We start from the raw sequence: 25,763 nt of genomic DNA, 5'->3' as shown, positions 1-25,763 counted from the left end.
TACAGTAGTTAGTTTAAAGGAGAGGGCATTTTTGATGTTTCAAAAACAGTCTGAATTAATATTCCCCAGTCTTTTTTTTTCCACAGCTTGTCATGCCTCAGATGGAATTTAAAAAATATATGTTGCATCTAATCCTGTTTTTCTGTTTCTTCTATTTAAGGGTTAATTTTAACTGTACATGAGTCAGTGTTGTTTTTAGCCAGATATATGTTCTCGGACAAAGTTATTGGATTCAGATGGATGATTGGGAGGTATTTCCATGTTGCGCTTGCATTCTTTAGTAAAAGGCTAATTGAGCAGTTTGCACAGATGCAATCGTGCATGTTTTCCATTCCACACAAGCCAATAGCTTCATCTGCATGCGGGGCTTTTTTTTTTTTTTTCTGCGTAGGCAGAGGTGTAGGAGTTGAAGCTTTGCGTTTATTGGTAAAGTTGCTCCAGCACTCTGTTACCAATAAAAGATTAGCATGGTTATTTAAAGCTCTTTGTAGGGGGAGGGAGGCATTGAGGAGGAGGAGGAGAAAAGCGGGAGGAATCGGTGTAGCTGTGCCCGCTTTGTTCCCCCCAGGAGAATTGCCAGCGTGCGTCTTCAAACCAGATGTGCGATCCACTGACATTATGTAACTTCCTCAGCCAGACGGCTGAGACAAATGTTGATGTGATTACCGTGGATTCTTTGGCATTTTTTCCTCTCTGATACATAACCAACTTTAAGTCCTGGCGGTTCATACATACACGACTCTTCATTCACGCCAAGTATCCTTTCATTCACAAAAACCTGCACCACCTGCGAGAAGTTGCGTGTGGACGAAGGGAGGATGCCTTTGAATCCTGTCCCATCACTTGTGATTTGTCCAGTTTTCTGGCTATCTTGTGTGAACCAAGAAAAGTGGTGAGGAGGAAAATGTTGGCGAATCTCTCTTTTATCTCACGGATATTTATGGGAGAACAGACATGTGGCGTGGTTCCTGGGACTTGCACTCAGGGGACTTAAGAAAGGAAGAAGGAAGAGGGCAAGAAAGGTCATCAGCTTCCATTTTGCTTCTTATAAGATTAAATTACGCTAAGGTCAAGAGAAAAACCATTGACTAGGGGAGATAAAACACTGGTTTTCATGATTACCGTGATGACATTTCACACAATAAAATTATGTTTTGAAAGGAAGTGACTATTATTAAAACCTTATTCTTCAACTGTGGTATTAAAAACTGAATGCTTTCTGACCGCCCATCAAACTCAGCTTCTTAGAGATTTTGCTGTAAACAAGTAAAACTAAAGGGGATGCATTTCTACCAAAAACATCATGTAACAAAACATAGTGTACTTTGCTAGCCCTAATAATACTTTATAAATGTGTCCAAATTTTTTTTGAGCTGGCTTCACACAAGGAAACAATGAAATTAGTCCCTAGCCTTTGCTATTCTCTATTAGATGCTAAGCTAACCTTTAGCCAAATGTATTTGGGTTTCAGAATAGTCTGGTCTCTGTGTTTAAAAGTCAACACATACTCTGCGAGAACAGAGAAATTAGTTCATCTGCTGCAAGAAAAAGAACAAAGTTCTTGCTGGCGAGGACATTTCATATTTTGCAGGAGCCAAACTGCATAACCCCCAAAATGTCTCTATAGGTCTCTCGCACTGCCACATACCCATTTTATATTTCTCTGACACAACGCATGAAAAATGTTCTGAACATGTGTCAAGAACAAGCTGCAAAAACTCCCAAACCCGGCTGGAGATTAACCCGGGCGAGAGAACAAATTTCTCTCTTTTGTGTATGTATTGGTCTCGACATTTCAGCTTCTCAGTATTCTTGGAATATTTGGATTGTTGCCAAAGGCCTGCGTGTACTCCACAGCTATAAAGAATAATAACAAGACTTTATGCAGCAAACAGTCTGATAAAAAAAATAAATAAGTGATTTTTGGATTTCATTTGTACCATTGTCAGGTCTGTGGTACAGAAAGTTCTTAATTTGCATAACTGAGCATCTGCATGCAATTGTGAAGGCCTCTGTAGGATAGTGGAGTGACATCATAGCAGAGATGAAAATTAAATGAAAACACCCTAAAATTGATCTACAGATTAACTTTATTATGTCAGTTCTTGTTGATTTTGATATCACAAGTGCAACCATCCTCTTTTATCTGGTCTAAGTTGGCAATGCTAATGATACAAAACAAGACACAACTTCCTGCAACCCTTTACAGTACAAGTCTTGAGAAAACTCAAAATAACCAATTTCAAAGCTGTTTAAAATTATTTACAGTACCCTTTTTCATTTATAAAAGCACAACCCTGGCTGTATTGTGTGCTTGAGCTGCAGGGCGTAATTTGTCCCTGACGTTTATTTAGAGGCAGTTGTCAAGTATTTCAACTTTGTTACTTGCTGCTTGTAAAATACCCCACTAAACACAATGTTGATACTAAATGTGCTGTGCATGGATCATAACAGCTGAAAAGCTTACATATGTTCATCAGTCCCCAGACGTCTTGCTTCTAACAGCTAAACAGTCCTGCTCAGCACAAATCTTTCTGGTTGTGGTTCTATGTTTATTTTGCTGGGAAGCACTGTCATTTTCTGAACTGATGTTCTCATATTTCTTTTATATCTTAATGTTTTATATATATATATATATATATATATATATATATATATATATATTAGCATACTAGCAGCAAGCATTTTCATTGTTTACAACAGCAGGGCCGCCATTTTGTTTTACAGGCATGTTTCACTGCTTGTGTTTATTAGCACTTTGAATTTAGGTTGACCCCCAGACAAAATGCTTGACACAAGTTTTTAAAATAATTTCTATAATTTATTTTTGTGGACACGTCATATTCAATAAATTAGAACATGTGTTCTGATGAAGCTTGATTGCCAGATTAAATTTACTTTTTTATGAAAAAAAAAAAAACATATCGAGATAAATATTGGCATTCAGCCTAAAATTATTGAGACATTATTTTTGGTCCAGCCCTAGGTGTAAGCAGAAAATCATAATTTAGTGAATAAGCCTGTGACGTATAATTCAGAAGATTCCGTGTGTTGGTGGCAGAGATGGTAGGTAACAGGTGATGAACAATATCACTATTACCACTACTGAATACCATTTAGTGTAGTGTTGTATTTTAACAAGTTTTAAGAAAACCATAAATACAATGTGATAAATTTGCACACAATAACCATAATAATTTTGTTGACTGGTATTATTAATCTTACAGGAGGCACAGTTAAAATTACTCAAGGCAAAGATTCACGATGCGTTTCTTTCTCATCTTGTGACCCCGAATAAAACCCAAAACTCAGTTGCTCAACCCTTAAAACAGCAGATGACTCAGCCATTTCCCTGCTACTGAAATGTGTTTTTAACTATTTGAATCAAAAACCATGCTCTTCGTAGTCTTCCTTGTTTCCTTGGGATAGCTGCAGCAGTGTTTTCCTCTGGAGTTAATATGCAGGACCCCATCAGAAGTAATGCCAATTGTATGTTTGTGACCCACCACACGCCCCACATCCAGAGAAGCAGTTTATCAAAATGCCAGCCTCCGTGTAATCTCTGCTACCTGTGCAAGTGTGATAAGTCCAGTTGGTTATTATCAGTAGTTTGATACAGTTGGTCTCCGGTCCATCTTCCGCATAAGAAATGTTCTGGCCGACGGAACCTGATCATATTCAGATTTTAATTATTCGTGTTTTATTCTTTGTTTTTAAAAGAAAATCATTTTAAGATCTCTCATTCTCACTAAATGGAACCTTTTTTTTTTTTCTGTATCCGCAGAGTTTTTTTTTTTTTTTTTTTTTGAATGGAAAAAACCAAGCCAAACTCTTAACTCTCTTCATTTGTGTGGTATTTTCTAATGTAGCTGGAAGAAAGAAAAAAAAATCCTTCAGCTTTGCCAGCGGAGAATTCTGGGTCAAAAGGTTTCTTCTCTGTCAAGCGAAGCTGCGTGCAACTGAAAAGGCTCACTTTCTGCAGCTTGCACGTCTAGCCCTTGTTGTTGTTTGTTTTCATAGCTGTAGTGTGAACCAAATTATGACTTAAGGTGTTCATTTTTCACTCCACAATCAATCACCAAGAAAAGAAGCGGGAGAGCAAAAAAAAAAAAAAGAAAAAAATTACCTAACACACTCCAGAAATGCGGGGGTGTTCAACATTTCGACTGCAACACTCGTTTAGGCTGGCTAATGTTTGCCAGATGTGCTCTGCAGGTTAGTTGGCGGCCACTTAGAGGAGCCAGACTCCCTCTACTGTTTCAAGCAGGTGTTGCAGGAGGAAATTCAGAGCTTTTGGTTGTTTACAGCAACAGCTGAATGATGGGAAAACTGCCTGGGACCAGCAATGAGGCTGTAAAAAGTCCCCTAACAGCTGGTTGTCCTCTTTGTTTTTCTGTGTTTCTTTGTCCTGATTTCACTTTTATCTGAGAATGCTTCTCGAGTCTGCATAGTTGTGATCAGATATCTTTTTTTTTCATTGCAGTTCTGATTTCTGACTTGATCTGGAGTTTTTACTAGTCCAGCCCTCTTTGAGACTGACAACACGCAACCTGTTAAGTTGAACACATAAGCCCGATTTATTGAGCTCGGTGTGCAGCTCAAACTGTAAATCTGAGATTCTTTTGTGTGTTTTTTTTTTCTTTTTTTTTTTTGGTCCACATTGGGAGGGGTATTCCTGGAAGGGAGCTTTAGTGGGCTTCCTGCTACTCAGTATAGTTTAAACACAGGCAGTGAGCTGTAAGGCCGTAGTGTAATTTGTTTTCTTTCTGTGGGTCTGTGTTTGTGTGCTTTTGCATTTGCGTCCTCCAGTTGTTGAGTCTTTCAAAGGGGCCAGATGTTATGATACCCAGGCATGAGCCTTACCTGGGAAGGGGTCATTATTTTTGTTGATTAGCGCTCTGTTTGAATGCGCTTCTGCATGCAGGTCGGTGTGTATTTATAGAAGCAATAAGTTTGAATATCATAGAAAAGTTCATTTATTCAATAATTCAATAAAATGATTTTTATGATTCTATATGGAATACATTTTTTTTATAATGGTGTTCTGTCTAGCAATGTGGCAATAAGAATCGTTGTCTTAATGCCAAAAAGAGCCCAACAGATTTTACCGCTTTGGCCATAGTGCTCCGCTTGATTTATACATGCAAGTGGCTTTATTATAATTTATGCAGGGAATATTTCATGTTATATGGACACTAATACAAGAAGGTAGAAGAGAAAAAAAGGAGAAAAGGTGAAAGAAAGAGGAGAGAAAAGGGAGACAATGATACAACATCCTCTGTCTTCTTCTTCACCTGTAAAAAGAAAAGCACAGCCAGCCGATAACGTATTACAGACACAATCAAGTAACGCCTTGATACCATCACTGAAGTATATACAGTGTTAATTAATATGACATGTATAAAGTAACAGCTGAAGATAATAATACGGGTTTTCTGTATGGAAGTGAGTCTGTAAGCACCTGGATCCAAGCACCTGTAGGTGTTTGTGAGAGTGCGCTTGTGCATGTAAGGTTTATCCATGAAGAAATGCTCAATAGTGGTTGTGAGGAGCCAAAGGCCAATGCCCGTTAGATTTGATGATTATATCTTGTCGGCTAATTAATCCCCCAAAACCAGGTTTCTAAGAAAATGTGTATAGCACATAAGCGTATCCCTGTACTTGGCCGGTGCTCTGTTTGAATTAATTACTACAGCAATGCAGCCTGGCATGGAAATGATCCAGCCTATGGCTGTGCTGAGGTGCTAAAGAAGCCCAGGTCACTTTAACAGCGGCTGGCATGTTGTCGTCTGTAACTGCAAAGGGTCAAAATAATCCTGTGATGTTTGGCGTTGCAACGAAGCAACTAACAAAATAAATGCAGCTACTCAGCCTGGTGATAACTGTGAAGGGATGGTTCCAGTTTTAAGAAATAGTACGGTTTCTTTCAGGAGCAGGTAATAAACAATACCAACAATTGAAAGATAACTTATTCTAAGTTAGTTTCCCATTTATGAGACAATGAGATGCAAAAAAAAAAAAAAAAAAAACCCAAAAAAACAAGCTGTCACTCTGCTTTTGCGATGCTTGACAGGCGCACAGTAGTTTTTTGTGTAAGCTCTACAGAATTGACAAACGGCACAAATCTATTTCCCCATGGAGCCGTCTGTCTGCTTGCAGACTTCATCGGGACTACACATATCAAAACAGCAATTATTCCCGCAGAGCTTCTCTCTGAAGCTCGCTAATTTGCTGATAAACGCAGTCGCGTTTGGTTAAATGGGTTTTAACTTGTCTCTTTCTTTCACATTCTGTCGAGTCCTTATCGGCTCCAACGCGCTCACTGGCACGTTCCCGCCTAATATCCACTCTTTGCCTCTTTGTTTCAGATCCACACATCAAGGTGTGCGGGAAAAGAGATAACGTGAGGGAAGCTAAAGACAGAATCATGTCTGTCCTTGACACAAAGGTACAGCTAACACCTTCATTATGTGCATCATTTTCTCCCACTTCCTCTTCTTCTTTCTTTCTGTTCCCTTTTTCTGCTCCAAATGGATTTCCTTGCAGTCCAAGTGACAGATTGCACACAGACTTGTCGTACAACTCGTCTCCAGTCATGCCAAACGCTCCCCTATCTAGGTTGTCATGGATTTAAGGGCTTGTGTGCAGCTTCTTTGCCATAGCAACGCAGCATTTTGCTTACCTGGACATCTGCACTGTAGCGCCTCCTGCAGGAAGACATTTATTCCTGCAGGATTAGTTTTGTTTGCAAACATGTTTTTTTTTTGTCATGCAAAGACTGCTCTGGTCCAGCAAATGGTGCTCAGACATTTGGTGGAATCAATGTTTGCTTAATTTATTTACTCCTCCCTATGTTGCTCATTCTTCTGAATTCATGTGTGAAAATGATTTGGCAGGAACAGGAATTTTTCAAAAATCAGTATGATATAATGCTGATTTTAGAGATTGATTAAGGATGTTCCTGACAGTCTGCATTACATCTATGTGTTTAAATCTTGCTTTTTTTTGGTTGTAGGCCTCCATTCTTTTCAAAGTTTACTTTACAACATGCACCTCTGTGTTTCTGCTCTTTAGAGCAACAGGGTGACTCTGAAGATGGACGTTTCCCACACGGAGCACTCCCACGTCATTGGCAAAGGTGGCAACAACATCAAGCGGGTGATGGAGGAGACGGGGTGCCACATCCATTTCCCCGACTCCAACAGGAACAACCAGGCAGAGAAAAGCAACCAGGTTTGAGATTGGGTCATTTTTTTTATCCCCATTAAGGCAACGTGTCATCCATCTGTGTTGTCCAGCCGTCATCCCACTTCAATTGATTTTCCACCCATACTGGGTTGTTATGTCGATCTGGGTGTGCAGGCCTTTGTTTCCATTACTGATCATCATAGGAGTGTCTGTATAGTTTTTCTTTCTTTTTTTTTCTAGCAATCGCAGAGAGATTTGGGCTGGATCCTGCTGTTTTTGCTCTTGAAGTGTAGTATGAAGCAGAGCATCACATTTGCATTTTCTACCTGCTACTCTCCAGTGCATCGTGAAGTTCATGCTTAGTTCAAGCCTTATCTCTTCAGCCTGGTACAGTTTGAATATTCGGCGCCGTTAAACCTTTCACCGCCCCTCCAGTTGTTCTCCGATGATGCAAGCACGGTCTGATTAGTAGCAAGAGGACTCCCTTTTGGGTTAAGGCTCCTTTAAGCGCTCTCCCTTTCATTTCCTCTGGCGTTGGATGCTTTCAGATTTCAGCAGAACCTTGTAGATATGTTGCATATACTGAGAAGGAGCGTAATCTAGATAAGAATATATGGGCAGGTTGGTAACTCGCTGATGTGGCTGCTTTTTTTCCATCTCTGCCACAAACCTGTGACTTGGGCTCATGTTGTACTTTATGTTTAAAAGGGTGATTTTAATGTAGAGCTGTTATTTCTTGCTACTTTTCCAAATGTAGTTGTTTTTGTTGCATAGCACATCTTGCCCATTGTTAAATTTGGACATTGGTCCTTAAAAATCAATTAAAAATTTTTATTTGAAATGCATCAACAGAATTTAGTTGCCAATTTTCAATGTCCAGTGATTTTAAATCGTTTACCTGCTGAAATGAAATTTTAACATATTAAGAATCATAAATAACAGCATTGAAATCTTTTTTTTTTCCTCTGAGCACTCATAACTTATAACAGAAGAAATATTAGCTCTGATCTGTCTTTAGGATATTTGACTAAAACAGTTGTAGCTGTAGAAAATGTAGAACCTCTGGGATTTCTGAACAGCTGCTAATATTTCCAAATCAAGAGGGTATGCAAAAGAATAAAACAGAGGAATTTGGATGTGCATCAGCCTTCCTGTTAACTGCTGAAAGTATTGCTCTCTCTTGCTCCCATGCAGCAGAATAAAACGCCTCAAAATCTCATTGAAAATAGTATCCATTAAATAGCTTCTTACACGTATATGCTTCCTCTGATTGCATTTTTAAACGCCTCACTGATACCAAGAATAAGTAATGCTGAGACTTCTTCCCTCAGTAAACAGTGCTCACACCAAACGTTGTTAGTAACGTGACCTGGAAGCGTTTATATATGGTGCATTCACTAATAGGAAAGGCGTTGCAGTTTTGAGTTTCTGAGCAGTTTAGGCAAATCAAGCTGAAAATCTATTTTCCAGTGCATCACTGAAGTTTTATTTATTCCAGTTTAAAAGTGTTGTTTCTGTTCACTTGTCAGCTGTAAGGAGATTGGGATGAAAAGGCTGCTGAAAATGTAATTGTTCTGAATCTAACTAGCCCTGAATTTCCAGGTCTCTGTTGAACTCATTTACCTGAGTTGTAGCCACTCATGATTAAGCAACCACAGGAAAGGATTGGAAACGCACAGATTTATGCAGCGTACCTCTGCGTTATCAAGTTTCGATTGCTGCCTCTACTAGCTAACCCATTTCCATATTTTTATTGTGAACAGGTGTCCATCGCAGGGCAGCCAGCAGGCGTGGAGGCGGCTCGTGTGAAAATAAGGGTAAGTTGGAGCTCGGCCAGGTTTGCCTAAAGGGGATACTCCACCCTGAATTTTAAGTGGCAATTTCTCATTCCTGGCAGGCATAAAAAGCTTGTGCTTTTTTTCCTCATGAAACTCAGCTATACTATTTCTTTTGGGAGAGAAAAAAGCATGATATTTTCACAAAATGTGCTGCTTATTTTTCCTTGGTTTATTCTTAAAATGCATTTAGCTTAGTTATTTTTTTTAGTGCTTGTTATATTTGTCATTGTGCTTCATACTGGCATCGCTAAAATCCTTGTGTTAAATCAAAAATTGGCATACACAAACCAAAGTGTGAACCAGAACTCCAGCACAGGGAGTGTCGAAAAGAAAGTATTTTCTTTTTTTGTTTTTCCTTGGCGTTCATTGTCTTCCAGCTAAAGCAGAACAATGATCTCATTGAGACTACGCAGAAACTGTCGGCAAAATGGAGCGCTGAAAAATATGCAGTATTTTATAATTATATTCTGGATGTGATAAATTACTGCAGTAAGTTTTCAGCTCAGTTTTGTTTGTACAAACGTTTTGTTATAAGTCATTTACACAGATGATATAGATCAATTTTCCGTTGGGAAATGTATGAAAATACTCATTTATCATCAAACGTATTTCTTTCAGTACAGTATAAATAAATACATGACAAATATCTTGGTGAAATACATAAATGGGTTTTAAAAACATAATTTTTAAAACTTGATGAAATATAAGCTTGATAATGAAATATATATGTGTATATATATATATATATATATATATATATATATATATATATATATATATATATATATATATATATATATATATATATATATATATATATATATATAATCTACTGCCTGAATTTGAAAAAGGTTTAACTAAAGCTGAAATCTACTTTTTTTATTTATAATATTGTTGACCAGGAAAACTCCTGTTGACTTACGTTTTCTTTTTATATAAACATATATGGTGAAAATGGAAGAGTATGATCATGATTCATGATTCAATGCAATAGTTTCAACATATAAAATGATACAGTCTTCATTCAGTCAAATCTAACCTTGAGTGAAAAATCTCTTTTGAACAGGTTCAAATATGTCTTTTGTTTCAATTAGAAACAAAAACATGAATGCAAAAGTTTGTAACAAATAAATAAACAAATTAAATATTAATTAAGTACACCCTGAAAACCCCAGTACTATACAATTATGTGATATTCTAGAATTTGAACGGGTCAACTTTTATTTTACCATGTCTGTAAATGCATAGCACAAAGCATTTTTGCGTATAATTTCTCAATTAAATAGAAATACTTCAAAACTCATTAAAAAATCCATTAATCTGCTCCAAAAGACGAAGCGGCCTCAAAATGTTAGATTTTCACCAACTTTTTAAGTAGAGGAGCGATGCAGCGGCAGTTCAACTAACCCACAAGCACTTTTCTTAACTCCTTTTCTGACCGCTTACTCTGATCTGTAGTAAAATAAAAGCATGAGCTTCATCGTTTTTGGCAAGCCCACCCCGTCCCTCTCCTCGCCTTTTCTTCATCTCCACTGTCGGTCTGACTAGAGGCCAGCTTTAGTGGCCGGGAGGACCACCTCTGCCGGTTTTCCTGGGATTCTGTTACTTCTCTTAACTCTTGCTGCATTTCATCACCAACATGAGCGTCTACAGCAAATGCTTTCCTCCGCTGCGGTTCGACCAGAATCAACAGCGCTGAGTTGGCTTGTGAAAACAGCCGAGTGAGTGAAGCGTTGGCTGCAGAATGGGTAACAGGAGGTCATGCTGGACGTGTCTGCACCGTGCAAACTTACTGCCTTCAGAATCAGAATATATAATGTAAGAATCCAACTAATCTTTGAGATTTTTTGTCAGCTTTGACCCAAACTGATACATTTAAGACAAACATCCAGACATACAGAATAAATATATGTACTGTTTTACTGATTTAATATGCCTACTCTTTAGAGTTCTGCTTAGGAATAAAAAGGAATGCGGTAATTAAATGAATGTGCAGAACCTATTGGATCTTGCAAATAGAGAAGCGTTTGTGTTCATCTTTTTGGGGGTAAGTTGTACCCCATTATTTAACACATTGGTTAACTGTTCCACAACCCAGACCAAAACATGGCAATGACACACTTGTATGTCAGCTTCTTATTTTAAAGAACATAAATTAGAGCGATGTGTCACAAAGACCAGTGGCGGATTTTGATGTGGGCAGTTGCCCAGGGCGGCATTAGCGGGAGGAGGTACCACCTTAACAGAGAAAAGCAAACACTATCTCTCAGTTGGCCTCTTAAAATGATATGCAGACATTATAAGAAATTATAAGAGCTTGCATATCTTAGATATATAAACTTTGTCATAGGTAGTGTTAAAAATTAGTCCTGTATACTGTATGTAATCGACATCTGGACTGAGCAAAATTGTCTGGTCTTAAAATTATTCAAGCTTATACTAAGAATTGACATTTCAGGATGTCCATAAAAAGTCTGTAAATCTCAAAGACAGCTTAACTTGATTGAGTAAATAATAATTTTTATCTGCAGTGTCATTAAACTTCCAGGTGTATAGACTATGTAAAGAAAACAAGATGCTTTTTGGATATAAGCAGAGACGAAGTTCAGTTTGTTTTCATAAAAGAAACAAGTCAGTTGATCAAGGTTAATCATAATTTCAGTACTATACTGAAAGCATTGACGTTACAATGACCAGAGTCATTGAATCGAGTTTTCTCAAAGCAATTTCAAATAAGCCTTTGTTAGAAAAGAACAACCCGTAAGTCACTTTTTTTTCCATCAATACTGGACAAAAAAAACAAAACAGCTGTGGGAACATTTTAATGTGCTTTCTGACAAATCATGTGCATTCGTGCTAATCCAGAATGAAATGTAAGCAAAAATTATTCATCTGCACCCAGGAATTTTTTTCTAAGATTAACCTATAACTTAGGCTGCACAGTGGCGCAGTGGGTAGCGCTGTTGCTTTGCAGCAAGAAGGTCCTGGGTTCGAGTACACCCCTGGGTCTTTCTGCATGGAGTTTGCATGTTCTCCCTGTGCATGCGTGGGTTCTCTCCGGGTACTCCGGCTTCCTCCCACAGTCCAAAAACATGACTGTTAGGTTAATTGGTTTCTCCAAATTGTCCTTAGGTGTGAGTGTGTGCGTGAATGGTTGTTTGTCCTGTTTGTCTCTGTGTTGCCCTGCGACAGACTGGCGACCTGTCCAGGGTGTACCCTGCCTCTCGCCCATTTGACAGCTGGAGATAGGCACCAGCAACCCCCGCGACCCCATGAGGGATAAGCGGTTTGTAAAATGGATGGATGGATGGATGGATAACCTATAACTTTTTGTCATCAGCAGACCGAAGGCTGTGGTATGACCTCAGTTGTATTATTAGGGAAGCGCGACCCACATTTTTTCACTTCCGGTCCCGATACTTTAATTCGGATATCTGCCGATACCGATACTATTCCAATAACCTGATTTGTGTTTGCTTTAATGTTATCATCATTATTCATTTTTTAAGAAGCTGTAATAACTTCCTCTTTTGAATTTGAATGTAATTATTAATATTCCCAAAAGACGACTTAAAATAAATATAAGGTCAGAAAAGATTTTAAACTGTCTTCCTGGGGAAAACAAATGTGCAACTGTAAGAGTTTCAAATTGACTGTATTTAATAAATCAAAGACCAATAATCATAAAGGGTAAACTTCCCTCCAGTTCAACACATTTTTAACCTAACTTTATTTTACTCACTTCTGATTTTACTCTTTTATTTGATTCTACTTTATTTATTTTTTGTCTTTTTTGCACATGTAGGAAATTGGTACTTTCGAATAAGCAGTTTGCAGAAAGTCGGCGTCGCTCACAGTTTGCACACAGTTCTACCCCCTGGTTAAAACATTCTGTGCTTTTCATTGGTGTGTGGGGGTGGTGGAGTTCACATGTTTGGCTTTGTTGTATTGTAGGTTGCAACGGACAGTACAACAGCTCTGTAAACATTTTCCAATGTGTTCTTGCTTTTTGGTGTAGCTAGCGTAAAACGCTTCCACACAGCAGCAGGTTGTGATTAAAAGTCGATTAGTCGCAGTGCTTGGCTCAATGTGCCTCAGCTAGCCTGCAGCTAACCATGTGATGGATTTCCTGAACGAACCGGGACTACTGAGATCCATCACACAGTTAGCAGCCGGCAGAGACTGTGGAGACTTTTCAGCATAAAACATTAAAGAACAGCTTAGCTTATGGATTGGAAGAGTCTGTGGGTTGGATTGGATTTCCCGATCCATGATAACACATTAGTATCAGAACCCGATTCTGGATGAGATCGACCCCAACCCTATTTGTAATCTATGAGACATTATTTTCTCCAGTCTTTAGTAAACTCAATATTTACCAATGGTTGCCTATTTTGCCTTAGAAATACGCTCTGATTGTGTCTATTAAACACCCAGATGTAATGCTAGTGAATTTATGGCCTTCTGTTCTCCTGAAACCATCTCGGGTGGAGCTCTGTGTCGGTTTGTAACAAGCCACTTGTTCATTTAGAAGTGAACCAGACATGCAGGTGACGAAAGCTTCGCCCAGTTGCTTCACCTCAAAGATGTTTTCATTTTTCTTCATCTTTGTCAGTAGAAGTAGGGCCTTTCGAGCGGCACTCTTTGATTGAACACATGTGAAACTATTTGCTTTGTAGACTTTTTCGGGAAAGAAAAGCTCGAGTCAGCCCCACCATAAAAATTGGTCTATTCTTCATTCAGCGCCTGACTCCTGCTGCTCGCTGCTTGTCTTTTCTTGCTTATCCTTCCATCCTGACCCAAATATCTCGAGCGCTCGGAGAGCGAGCGCTGAAACGTGATATAAATGTAAGGCCCGGCGCATATGGGAGTGATCAGGGATACATTTCTTTGGTCAGAGCAATTCATGTTGCTTGCCCTTCACTGACAGCCAAAACCATAGTGGCGCTCTGCCCAAAAGGCAGTGTTTGGATAACTGCGTGCATGCGTGTGTGTGTGTGTGTGTGTGTGTGTGTGTTCATCAGTTAGTGTGTGTTTCTACATCCCCTTCAGTTTGAATCCGCGTGGATGTAAGCCAGTGTATTTTCTCTCGCGTGCATGCATACCCATGTGTATGCATGAGTGAAGCCTTCCTATCACCATCTATTCTATTTGTGGGATATGTTTGATAAAACGTACAGGAACTGACCTCTCTTGGTTCTGTACAAGGTTTGTATTCATGAATGTGTGAGAATGACCAGGCCAAAGATTGCCTGATGTTTATTTTTTATTTAATTTTTTTTATCAGAATTGTAAATCTAATTTTGAACATCTCTGCAGCCATAATGTTTAATGGACTCGGGAGCTCCTCTGATTTCCCCTGCCTGCTATGGCAGCGGTTTGTGTTTGCGTGTTAGTGATGAAACTGTGCAGTACCACCGCAGTTCCCCTGTATGAGGCTTTCAGTCTTATTGCATTACCTTGCCTGGTTTGATCTGACAGAGCTACATGCAAAGTTCTGTTACCTTTGGCTAAAGGGACGGGGCTGTTGTGTCTGTATGTCAGCTGTCGTAAGTCTCCTAGATGAAAAGAGATCGCTCTGTCCCTGCTGGGCTTTTACTTTACGTCCAACTGGCGTTTGTTAGTCTGTTCGACAGCATGTTGTGGTGCAAGCTGCGGCACAGCACCTGTGTCAGTCTTTATTAACAAATTCCAGCTCTGGTTATTTTATTTTTCTTGCCGGTTTTACAACCTCACAATATGTCAGCCGTCTACGCGTGCACAGCTGCAGTTCTTTGCTCACCATTGCATAAAAGCTTGCTGGTTTTGACCTGTTTTTTTTGTTATCGTTCCCCTTAATCCCATCGTCTTTTAGGAGCTGCTACCTCTCGTGCTGTCCTTCGAGCTTCCAGCCATCATGCAGTCCGACCCCAGCTCCCCCACCGTGCAGCACATCTCGCAGACGTACAACCTCGCAGTTTCCTTCAAGCCCCCAACGCGTCTCTACAGGGCCACCGGAGTTGTCCGGGGCTCACAGAATAACGTCAATGCAGTAAAGGTGAGCAAAGTTTGCCGTTGGTTGCAAATGCTTGTTTTTTTGTTTTGTTTTGATTTTTTTTTAAGGATAGATTTTAGAACCAACGCATGATCCTCAGTTTATTGCACATATTACACAAAAACTGAAATGAAAAAATTGAATTAATAGTTACACCGACATGCAAAAGCATTTGTACATCTTGAATTTTCTGCTAAACAGGTATACACCCTATAGGACTTTGCAGCAGTAGTAAGCTAATGTTAGCAAGTTTACTCTATTTTGATAAGACTTGTTGATTCAGGTCGTACCGTATCTCAGTCGGGTTTGAATTAATCGTGTGCAAATACATTTTGCAGGCAAAGTTATTCTCCCCCTTCAAAATCATCTAATTCTAACTGTATTGTCATACAATTTGATGACTTGTGTTTCAGCTATGATATGTGAGGCTTTATGTGCAAAAGAGAGCATGGTGAGAATTGGAACACAACTATGGAGCCCACTGTGGATAGGGTAGTCGTCTTGCAATCATAAGTTTGCACCCCCACCCTCGGTCACACGTCGACGTGCCCCTAAGCACGGCACATAATCCCAAGCTGCCCACCGATCTGTGTATCGGTGTAGGAATGTGTGCATATAATGAGAGCAATTGGGTTGGTATGGCTATAGTGTGTACAGTGCTTTGAGTGGTCGGTAGGACTAGAAAAGCGGTATTTACATTCAGGCCATTTACTATTTATGCAAGCCGTACACAAGAAATCAGACTGTGTCTTGTGGGAGTTTAGATGACATACTCACAGCAGACCATCAAAGTGTATCGGGAACTAAGCTTTGTCAGGAACCGCCCACATCAGTCATTAAGAAATCTGTTGTGGCCAGGCCCCCCGATCCCACATCTGGGATTGGATCAGTGTAGTCCTACTGTGAACATCAATTTTCAAGTCTTCCCACAGATACTCTGTTAGATTTAGTTCTATACTTTTACTAGGCCATTGCCACACATGAATATGCTTTGACCTGACCTATTTGGTTGTAGCTGTGGGTCTTTGTCCAGGCTTGTTGTCCTGCTGGAAGTTGAAGCTCTACACCAGTCCCAACAGGTTTTCTTCTTGTATTACCCTGTATTCAGTCCATCTTACCATGAATCTGACCCTCCATGTCCGAGGTGAAATGCATCCCCACTGCGTGATACTGTCACCAACATTTTTCACCTTAAGGTCGGTGTGTTCAGGGTGATATTTAGTGTGGCGTGTACTAAAAGTTGTGCTGTCAACAGATCCTTGCAAGCTGTAGGTCTCTGCAGCCCCTGCAGAGTTACCATCAGTCTCTTTTTTGGTTAATTCACTCCTGGTCGACTCTGTCAGTTTAATGGGACAGACATGTCTTCTTAGATTTGCAACTGTGCCATATTTTTTTTACTTTCAGATGTTGGACGGAACTGTCCCCTGTAAAATGTTCAAATATAGATTATCGTTTTAAAACTTGACTCCCCTTTAAGCATCTCCACAGCCTACATGCATTGGATGCTACACTTTTAGAAATAATTTGTAATCAATAAAAAAAATGTGTCCTTTACATTTCACTTCACATTTTTGTAGTGCTTAGAAATGCTCTTTCACATAAAATAAAAAAAAGGACGTAGAGGTATGAACTAAAAGGATATAAATACTTTTAAAATGCAATCTAAATGGAAAACAAATCCTTTTAAAAGACACACCCATATTTGTCTGGTTTGTTTGGAAACTAATACGACACCAACTGTAATATTTTTATCCATCTCATTGATCTTCTTATAAATTTCGTCTAATTTTAAATATTCATTTTATTGCTACATAGCAAGAAACAAACTTGCTAACTAATCATTGAGCTGGAAACAAGTTTGGCATTACCAATCACTGTTTTTTTTTACAAATATTGTTATTGGACGTTGGTGAGTTTATTAGACTTTTTCAGCCTCTGCATTGAGTCTTTATCCCTTTGTTCATTTAATATCTGCCGGCTCACATCTTTTTTTTTTACACAACTGCCATAAATGCATTGCATTGTTCCCAGTGTAACAAATGTAACTGTATGCAAGGATTATCCCTGACTTTGGGGTAGGTCTGATGGGTTGGGTCTGAGGGCTGGGGAGCATGCCAGACATGAAGGCTAAAGGATCGCAAGAATATGTAAGCTATGTTGTGTGGTAGTGTGAAACCCTTGGAGCACCGTTCAAGGGTTGCCAAAAACGCTCTGGGTTGTTGTCATTTGCTGGCCACAATGTGTGCATTCCTGTTAAACACTGGAAACGGCTTGCTAAGAGAAAGTTTGCAGAGGTACCAAAGAATAAGTCTGTTGTACTGCATCAAGCTGAGGCATTGGAAAATACAGAAGTTATCAAATGCATTTTAGATTTTTTTTTTCCTGTAGGAATTACTGTAACGTTGTTCCGCCGCTCTGTTGTTCAAACTTCAAATCCAATGTATATATCATATAAAAAACAAATGTTTGCAGCATTATTTTTAGCATTCCTTGGAATCTTTTGTGCATATTTTTTGCACCAGAGTTCAAGCAGTAAGAATTTCACAAGAATATCCATATTTTGATAATGTATTGTCCAACTGCTCCCTAACAGTTTCCATAAAAGTGAGAGGTTTAAAACAATATACAGCATTAAACAACCCGTTTTACAAAAAAAAAGATTTAAAGGATATTTCATCCACTTTGTTGTTTCTCTTGCTTTATTGTTATGTTTCATTTAGTTGTTCATTTGTTTTAAGAACAGATTTTTTTTTTCAGGCCTACAATGGCCCTACACTGTGGCTGATGTCTGGACTTTAAACGGCAAATATCATGCTTTTAAATCATTCCTTCTCAGGTTTTCAGATCTTTCAGTTGTGGTCTATATAAAGTGGAACTGAAATGCTTCTTCATCAGTGAAGCTCAAGAGGACCCCCTTGTAACCCACCATCTGCAGCCTCTGAGACCCCTTTGCCATTTTTTTTTTGTTTAATGGCTGCAATACTATTATCTAGAGAGCAAGGAAACTTTTATTCTTAAATTTATTTAAAAAAGTCAGAGAAAGACGTTTCCATTCAGCCAGAGCCTGACCCAGAGCGAGAGAAATCAATGCTGCTTATATCACATTGCTACTTGAAATAGGGACTACTGTTGTGCTTTCAACTATAAGCAAGCACACTGCAAGCGCTATGATATCTGACCTAAAGTCTGTTGAAACTTACGTGTTATCAGCAGCTCACTGCTTTGCTATGTCCTTCATTTCCATATTCAGAAGGAACTGAGTCCTGGATCAGATGAAGTCTCCGGGAAAATCCCTCTTCATACTGACAAAAAATGCTGCAGCATTGATCCTTGAAGTGGTTCACGCAAACAAGGAGGACTTTCCCCACTGATGCGGAAAAAAATACAGAGATCTTTACAATTCATTCCTTCCTTGTCCGAGTTAATTTATTTTCTTGACGTTAAAGCGACACACTTTCCAGGTGGTCCTTTACTTGTTTATGGTAGAGCTCTAACTTCTGCTGCGACTCTGTGGTCAGTGTTTCATATCAGCGGTGACGGCCCTTGTACTGATGTTTTGAACATGAAACTTACAAAGAAGTCTTTCAAAATTTTGGAAACACTCCAATTGCAGTCATCAGAGTTTTTTGTTATTAAATTATCTTAATTTGACACATGAACATTTAACAGTTTGCTTTTTTCCCCTTCAGGGCATTTCATTCTAACCTGACAACAGCCAGCTGCATGTCTCGTTCCGCCTAGCTCCACTCACATACATCTGGGACACCGCCATAGGCATTGCCTTTACTGAAGGCTGGGCCTTATCAAAACTCCTTGCATATGATTGGATAAGCCACTTGTCTGTCATCTTTATCGACGTGCAATTTCAACCAATCACACCGAAGCTAACCCCGGAAAAAAAAAACCTTTTTTTTTTTTTTTTTGTGTTTGCGGCTCTAGTGCAGGGTTTCCCGCAGCGCTATCTTGGCGAGGCGGCCGCGGAAAACGTGTCGTCCCCCCCCCCCCTCCGCTCCGCGAGCCGGTCCGCGGAAAACGTGTCGTCCACCCCCCCTCCGCTCCGCGAGCCGGTCCGCGGAAAACGTGTCGTCCACCCCAACCCCCCCCCCCCCCCGCTCCGCGAGTCGGTCCGCCTCGCATAAGCAACTTCCTGCGGGAAACACTGTAGTGGCAAGCGTTTTATTGACAGTGAGCTGACAGGAAGAGGGGGGAAGCGCCGCGGGTCGGAGTCGATCCCGGGCTGACCGCGTTGAGGACTAATAGGCCTCCCAATATGGTTCGCGCTAACCGCTCCCCGGAAACGCACCCCGGAAAAAAAAACTTGCCAAATGCGGTCGGGAGAAGGGCGAAAACATGGTTTCCACCAACAAAAGCCTTCAGAGGCGTTCTCTGATGTTCTTTTAATGAAACAATATCAGATAGATTGGACAACACGGAAGAAATAGCAGCATCAATGCTAACGCTTGCTTCCTCGATGCGAGCCGCCATTGTTGTTGGAATCTCACGGTGGCTTCTCCACTACGTCACATCCATGAAACACCCGCCCTGCGTCCTGATTGGCCAGACCAAAAATTTGGTTGGGGAAATCACTTTCAATGAGCCGTGTCCCAGATGTATGTGAGTGGAGCTAGGCGGAGCGATACATACAGCTGGCTGTTGTCAGGTTAATTTCATTCAATATGTAAAAAGATTGCTATGAAACAATAATATTCCCCACTATATATATATATATATATATATATATATATATATATATATATATATATATATATATATATATATATATATATATATATATGTGTGTGTGTGTAGATATATGTGTTTCATTTTGGATATTCTGTAGCTTTCTGTTTTATTTGCTTCAAGCCATAATCATCAATATTAAAAAAATCTGCATGACAGGAGATTATCTTTTAAATTGAATTACTAAAATTAAAACATTAGATACATTTATTGAAATATGCTATATTATGCCTTTCTTTTTCCCCACTCTTCAAAAACAAAGATATGTTGCTTTTTATTTTGTTTTTTTCAGAATATCATCAACGCCCATTTAAAATTAAGACTGCAAACACATCATTCCTGTCTCTAACATGAGAAGATTTTTTTTTTCTGCACTGCATTATCAGAGTAAACAACGGTTCCTTGCTTTGTTTAAATAGTTTTGCTTATTTCAACCCCTTTGTCGGTCTCGTTTGCCCAGAGAGGCACAGCCCTGTTGCTGGAACACCTGGCCGGTAGTCTGGCGAGCACCATCTCCATCACCACCCACCTGGACATCGCGCCGCAGCACCACCTTTTCATGAAGGGGCGCAACGGCAGCAACATCAAGCACATCACCCAGAGGACGGGAGCCCAGATCCACTTCCCTGACCCCAACGGCCCCCAGAAGAAATCCACCGTCTACATTCAGGGCACCATTGAATCCGTCTGCCTCGCACGGCAGTATCTCATGGTTCGTGCCGTCTTTCTATTACTTTTTTAAAATTCACATCCAATCTAATGGTTGAAATGGATTACTCTTAACTAAACTTTGTTTTGTGGTCGGGAGATGCTAGTGGTAACATATTCCTTACACATACAGATTCCTTTGACTTTTTGTGGTAGCTATAATGGATGCCTCTGTCTCATTTACATTATCATGGTGTGCTTGAGTGATGCGTGGTTTTTAAATGGGGTGGGGGGGGTTGGCGATGTAAACCCTCAAGGATCCTGAATAGCCTTGAGAGAGGTTTGCTTGGCTCTCCTTCTTCTGCTGAAATATTCAAATCAGATAAAGAAGAATCTGTTTCTGATTCAAGGTTAGATTGTGTGATTTGTTGCAGCATGCATACCTGCATGCAGGATGGACACTGGCTAACTGAGTTTGGCTTCGGGGTTACGTGTTTTGTCCCTATACATATTTTGGTAATTAGAGTTAATGACAAGGGTTCAGCCTGCACTGTGGTTGGAATTCACCCGCGTGTTTCTGCTCCAGAAAATGCTCCGTTACCATTCATTTGTCGGAGGAAGAGTAGCACCTCGTAATTTCGTCCGTTTTGCCGAAAAATGCTCAGTGGCCATTCTTGTGTTGTTGCCCACAACCACGGAGCCTACTCTTCCCCAAATTACTGTTGGAGTATAATAAGAAGCCTGTTTCAGAAATGTGTAAAAGTAATGGCTGTTTAATCACTAGCGGCTTGAACTTCTGCTAAACTAGTCAGGCCTCCTCTGCTGTAAACAGCTCATGGTTGCTGCTCGGAGATCCATAATTTGCCGTAGTCATTCGGGGATGAGCCGCTTGTCTTCGTATGTGGTCTCCCAGCTGGTCCCGCGGACGCTCAGACAGTGCCGGAGTTGTGTCCATAAATGTGCTCTAGAAACGAGGTCGCGCATGGACAGCGGAGAAGACGAATACAGAGGAGTAACAAAGTCCCTTAGAGGGTAGAAAGAGAAATTCGACACACCAGAGATGGACAAGACTCCTACCCGCAGTCCTATGGCTTCGTGATTTTGGCCTCTATAGATTACTGCCTGTAGGCCAGACTGTAGATTACAGCTCCAGTCTGCGGGCCCCGTCAGAGCCAGCCTGCCTCTATATACTCTGCTGCTAATTACACCCACTCTCAGCTGGAGAGCCGTCCAGTTGTAAGCCCAAAATACAGATCTCTGTGGTGCTTGTGGTGGTGATCGTGCAGAAGAGATTCCACTTGCCGGAATTTCCAGCAGGCTGCAAAGCGTCGGACTCAGCCATGTAACTCATATTTATCGGCATGGCTAACGTATCACGCCGTAAATGGTAGATTATAAAGGAAAATTTACTGCTGCTTGGAGAAAGTGTATAATTTGAGTACACAAATAGGTCATAGAAAGCGAGCTTAGTGTTGAGCGGTGTCACCGTGCTGCTGACGGTGTCAAAGAGTCTGCTGCAGTGTGTTTTTATCTCGTTTTGTTTCTCCACAGGGCTGCTTGCCTCTGGTGTTGATGTTCGACATCAAAGAGGACATTGAGGTGGAACCCCAGTGCATCACAGCACTAATGGAGCAGCTGGACGTCTTCATCAGTATCAAACCGAAGCCAAAGCAGCCCAGCAAGGTACGGCACGATGCACAAGCCCTCAAAAAAAGAAGGTTTTCAGGAATGGTAAGCTTTGATGGTGATACCCATTGGTCATACTGCCTTTGGGTCTCATGTCTCACCAACTTTCTTATTACGTCGTGGGACTTTTTAAAGCTGGGCTCTACATTGTGCTGAAAGCTTCTCATGTTTTGAATGCTTATGTGCTAACTGACAACTTAATTCGATAAACTTGTTCAGTTGCTTGTTACCGACAAAAACTGCTAACCAAACAGTACCCACTCAATGCATTTAGTCTTTTGACCATGGTGAAGACGACTTGCTGAAGTTCAACGCGAGCATCAAACTGAGGAAGAGTAAAAAGGGATTTGAGTGAGTCTGGATCTGGAGGGGTTGCTGCAGGGTCTGAATATAGTGGGGTTCTCATACACAACCCTGTCTCTGGTTTGTGGAAACTCTCCAAACTAAGAGACAATATCCAGTCAGCAGCAGCAGCTATGTGGATGTAAATACCTTGTTTAATCTCAGAGGGCATTTGTTGATTCAGTATACTAGTTAAACCTGATAGAAATGCAAAAGTATAGCTCAAAGAACTAGTCTAAATCAAGGTGAGTTGGGACCCCTTCTTCTGTTGGCTAAGAATGAAAAACTGACTCTACAATTTTAAAAAGACTGACCAAATTTGGACAGTAACAGATTGAGAAAGTTTCTAATTCAACATCGGCATTCAGATGGTAAGGTCAGAGTTTGGAGTAAACATGGAGGCATGGATTCGTTCTTGTATGAATGGTTTAGGCTGCCAGCGGTGGTGAATTACTTGTTGTTTTTTGTGCACTCTGTGGGATCTTTAGTTTCATCAGTATTACAAGGTTTACTTTGGTGTTGTGCCTGTGTCTCCCTTAACTCACTCATCAAGGGAGTTTAGCACCCGGCCTTCCTCTCCTAGGTGTTGTGTTAGACATTTTGTCTCATCAGGAGTTTCTGCAGAGTAACCTTAATGCTTCAACATGGGGTTGAAGATATTGAGAGACAGGCGGGAAGCTGCAGCAGCCAGTGCAGTCTTTATTTCACTATGAATATCAATGTTACGTTTAAAAAAAACCCACTTCTTCAACTAAACAAAACTATTTTAAGAGGAAAATGCTCATTTTGTGTTTTGAGACAGCCTATGTATAGTTTTGCAAGCATGAGTCAGACATGAAGAGAGACACTTTGGCAAAGTAAAACACATCTGCTTTGGGAAAATTACAAAATAAAATGTCCAAACCTGCAAGGTCAATGGAAAGCATTTTCCCACCAGGTTTGTCCTCATACAGGTCAGTCCCTGAAAACTCAGCTCAATTAATCAACTAATCAGGAAAACGTTTCAATAAACGGTGTACTTACCCATGGCAGGACCTCAGAAGTACAGCAAACTGATAAGAAAATTAAACAGCAATCTTCTTTAAACTTGTTGAAGCAGCAACTGCAGCTGTAACTTCCCCCCCCTGCTTGTTTATGCGGAACATCGTGAATGTGCGGCGTAAACTCACACGTTAATACTCTGTCTCGCGAGTCCGGTGGTCCGCAGAGGAAGCCTCTACGCAGTCGGTGGGTGAGGAGAAAAATGTGTAAGGATCCAAACATCGAGTCAGACGGATCGGATGGTTCGGTGTGTTTCAGCCTTTAGCCTTCTCAGTTAGGATCTATTATCCACGATCATGATCAAAGACTAGCTTTATATTCTTTAAAAAGAATAATGTCAGGGGTTAGGATTAGGGTTAGGGTTAGGGTTTTGTCAAATAACAATTAATTAAAATTGATGGAGGATATTATAAATATGGGTTAGATCTACTAAAATCAAATGCTAGCAAACCGTAATATTTAGAAGGCAACATGTTGTTTTCTTCCTGGGAAAAACCCAGCTTCTGTCTCCTTTGATCAAATGTAAAGTCGGTCAGAGGCAGAGAAACAAAAACCCTCTGTGGCATTTCCAAACTACTTTCCTTCAGCTGTCACAGCGTGGCATCAAAATACATTAAAAAAAATCTGCCTTGCTGCATTTTATTCCTACTTAATGGAGCTGAAAAGAGGAAAACTGGAACCCAGTACCAACAGTGGGAAGAGTTCTGGCAAACGGACACCGGCCACATCAGGGAGTCCGACTCAGCCGTCTCGTCTGCAAATGGGCTGCCAGGCATGTTCCACCTGATTGATGGGAACTTTTCACATGCTCATTCCCAGTTTTTTCTGTATAACAGGAGATTTTAAAAAAAAGAAAAAAGTTTTTACCCTTTTCTGTCACGAAACACACACGACATTAGAGCAGCATGTTTGGCTACTTTGCAAATATCTTCACTCCATACCGTGATAGTCTGTTAAAACACCCACCACCTGCTTTAGATTTTAAAACATGCCTTTGGTTTTACTCACATTCTGCCTCTCAACAACGTTTAATATTTAGAATCATATTTTACCACTTAGCTAAAGTCCTGACGAGACTCTTTGAGGTGCCCGTGTCCAGCCCTGCGCCAGGGCTCGGTGCCCAGAGCAGACAGATCCGCGGGGACTGCTGCGGAGGTGCCAGGGTAAACACCGAGCCGGCGCACACCCACTCAGGAACCCTTCACTTAAGCATTTTAACGAGGTGACTGCAGTCCCCCAAAGGCCCGTCCGAGCGCGTGCTGCAGTCTCAGTGCTCCCGGTGCACAGGCGGACTGACTTATTAAAGAGGCGGAGGGTCTGTGTTGGTGTCATTAAGAGTGATCGTGTTTGGAAATCATTTTCAAACGCTCAGTAGGGTCAAAGTCGTGCCGAACCTAGTGGGTCGGGATTTACTTCAGTATTTATGAGGGGCGGGGCTTCCGGTAATGCAGAAAGTTTAGTTTTTTTGGTTTTAGAGATTCAAAGTCTTTCGTTTTATCTGACATTGAAATATGAGTTATTTCGTAATATTCCTCTATCAAAAAGTGAGATATGTGATGGATCTGTCGCAGCTTATGAAGAAATGCTTTCTCTCGAACATTGCTCCCATGTCTCTCCCACACCGCCTTAATGTTTATCCTTCTAATCTGCTCCTAATTCCCTCTTCCTTCCTCCCATTTCTTGTTGTCTCCCCCTTCAGTCTCTCTTAGACTCCCTATCTCTAGTGCCAACATTCCCTATCCCTATCTATCCCTCACTCCTCCATGTGATCTTTCCTCTTTTCCCCCTCTTTCTCATGGCCCCCCATTTCCTCATCTTTTGCCTCTCTCCTCCTTGCGCCTTTCCCTTTTTCATCATGTTTTGTATTCTTCCCGACAATTTTTTTGATCTGCCCTGTCTTCTTTCCCAGTCGGTCATAGTGAAAAGTGTGGAGAGGAACGCCGTCAACATGTACGAAGCTCGAAGGTTCCTCCTGGGTCTCGAAAGCAACGGGGTGTCGTCCTCCTCGCCCTCGCTGGCACTGAATCCCACCACTAACGGTCCATCGCCGTCCCTCATCTGCCCTGTTGGCCTGGACATCCTGACCTCAGCTGGCCTGGGGCTGAGTAATCTGGGTAACGACCCTGTCCAAATCCTTTTTTTGTTGTTTTTTTTTTTGTCTGCTTCTGATGTTTTTCCATGATGTAGAAAAGATGAAATGAGTTTAAAAAGATAAGATGTGATCATTTTATTTGTTACGCAAAGTG

At 40.6% G+C, this 25,763-nt stretch overlaps 1 protein-coding gene across 1 annotated transcript in view; it reads left to right on the top strand.

Moving 5' to 3' along the window:
• The window catches only part of LOC105927275 (protein bicaudal C homolog 1), a 90,371-nt gene that overhangs the window by 49,889 nt on the left and 14,719 nt on the right, over positions 1 to 25,763 (top strand). The window contains exons 4-10 of the mRNA XM_036126248.1: positions 6,369 to 6,448; positions 7,075 to 7,233; positions 8,952 to 9,005; positions 14,881 to 15,063; positions 20,261 to 20,512; positions 22,000 to 22,131; positions 25,427 to 25,631. Of these exons, the coding sequence (XP_035982141.1) occupies positions 6,369 to 6,448; positions 7,075 to 7,233; positions 8,952 to 9,005; positions 14,881 to 15,063; positions 20,261 to 20,512; positions 22,000 to 22,131; positions 25,427 to 25,631 (1,065 nt within the window). The remainder of the gene's footprint in view (positions 1 to 6,368; positions 6,449 to 7,074; positions 7,234 to 8,951; positions 9,006 to 14,880; positions 15,064 to 20,260; positions 20,513 to 21,999; positions 22,132 to 25,426; positions 25,632 to 25,763) is intronic.

This window comes from Fundulus heteroclitus, chromosome 22, assembly GCF_011125445.2.
Source record: "Fundulus heteroclitus isolate FHET01 chromosome 22, MU-UCD_Fhet_4.1, whole genome shotgun sequence".
In the NCBI taxonomy this organism is placed as follows: Eukaryota; Metazoa; Chordata; class Actinopteri; order Cyprinodontiformes; family Fundulidae; genus Fundulus; species Fundulus heteroclitus.
The sequence above is the reverse complement of the archived record's forward strand: the minus strand, read 5'-3'. Positions and strand labels throughout refer to the sequence as shown.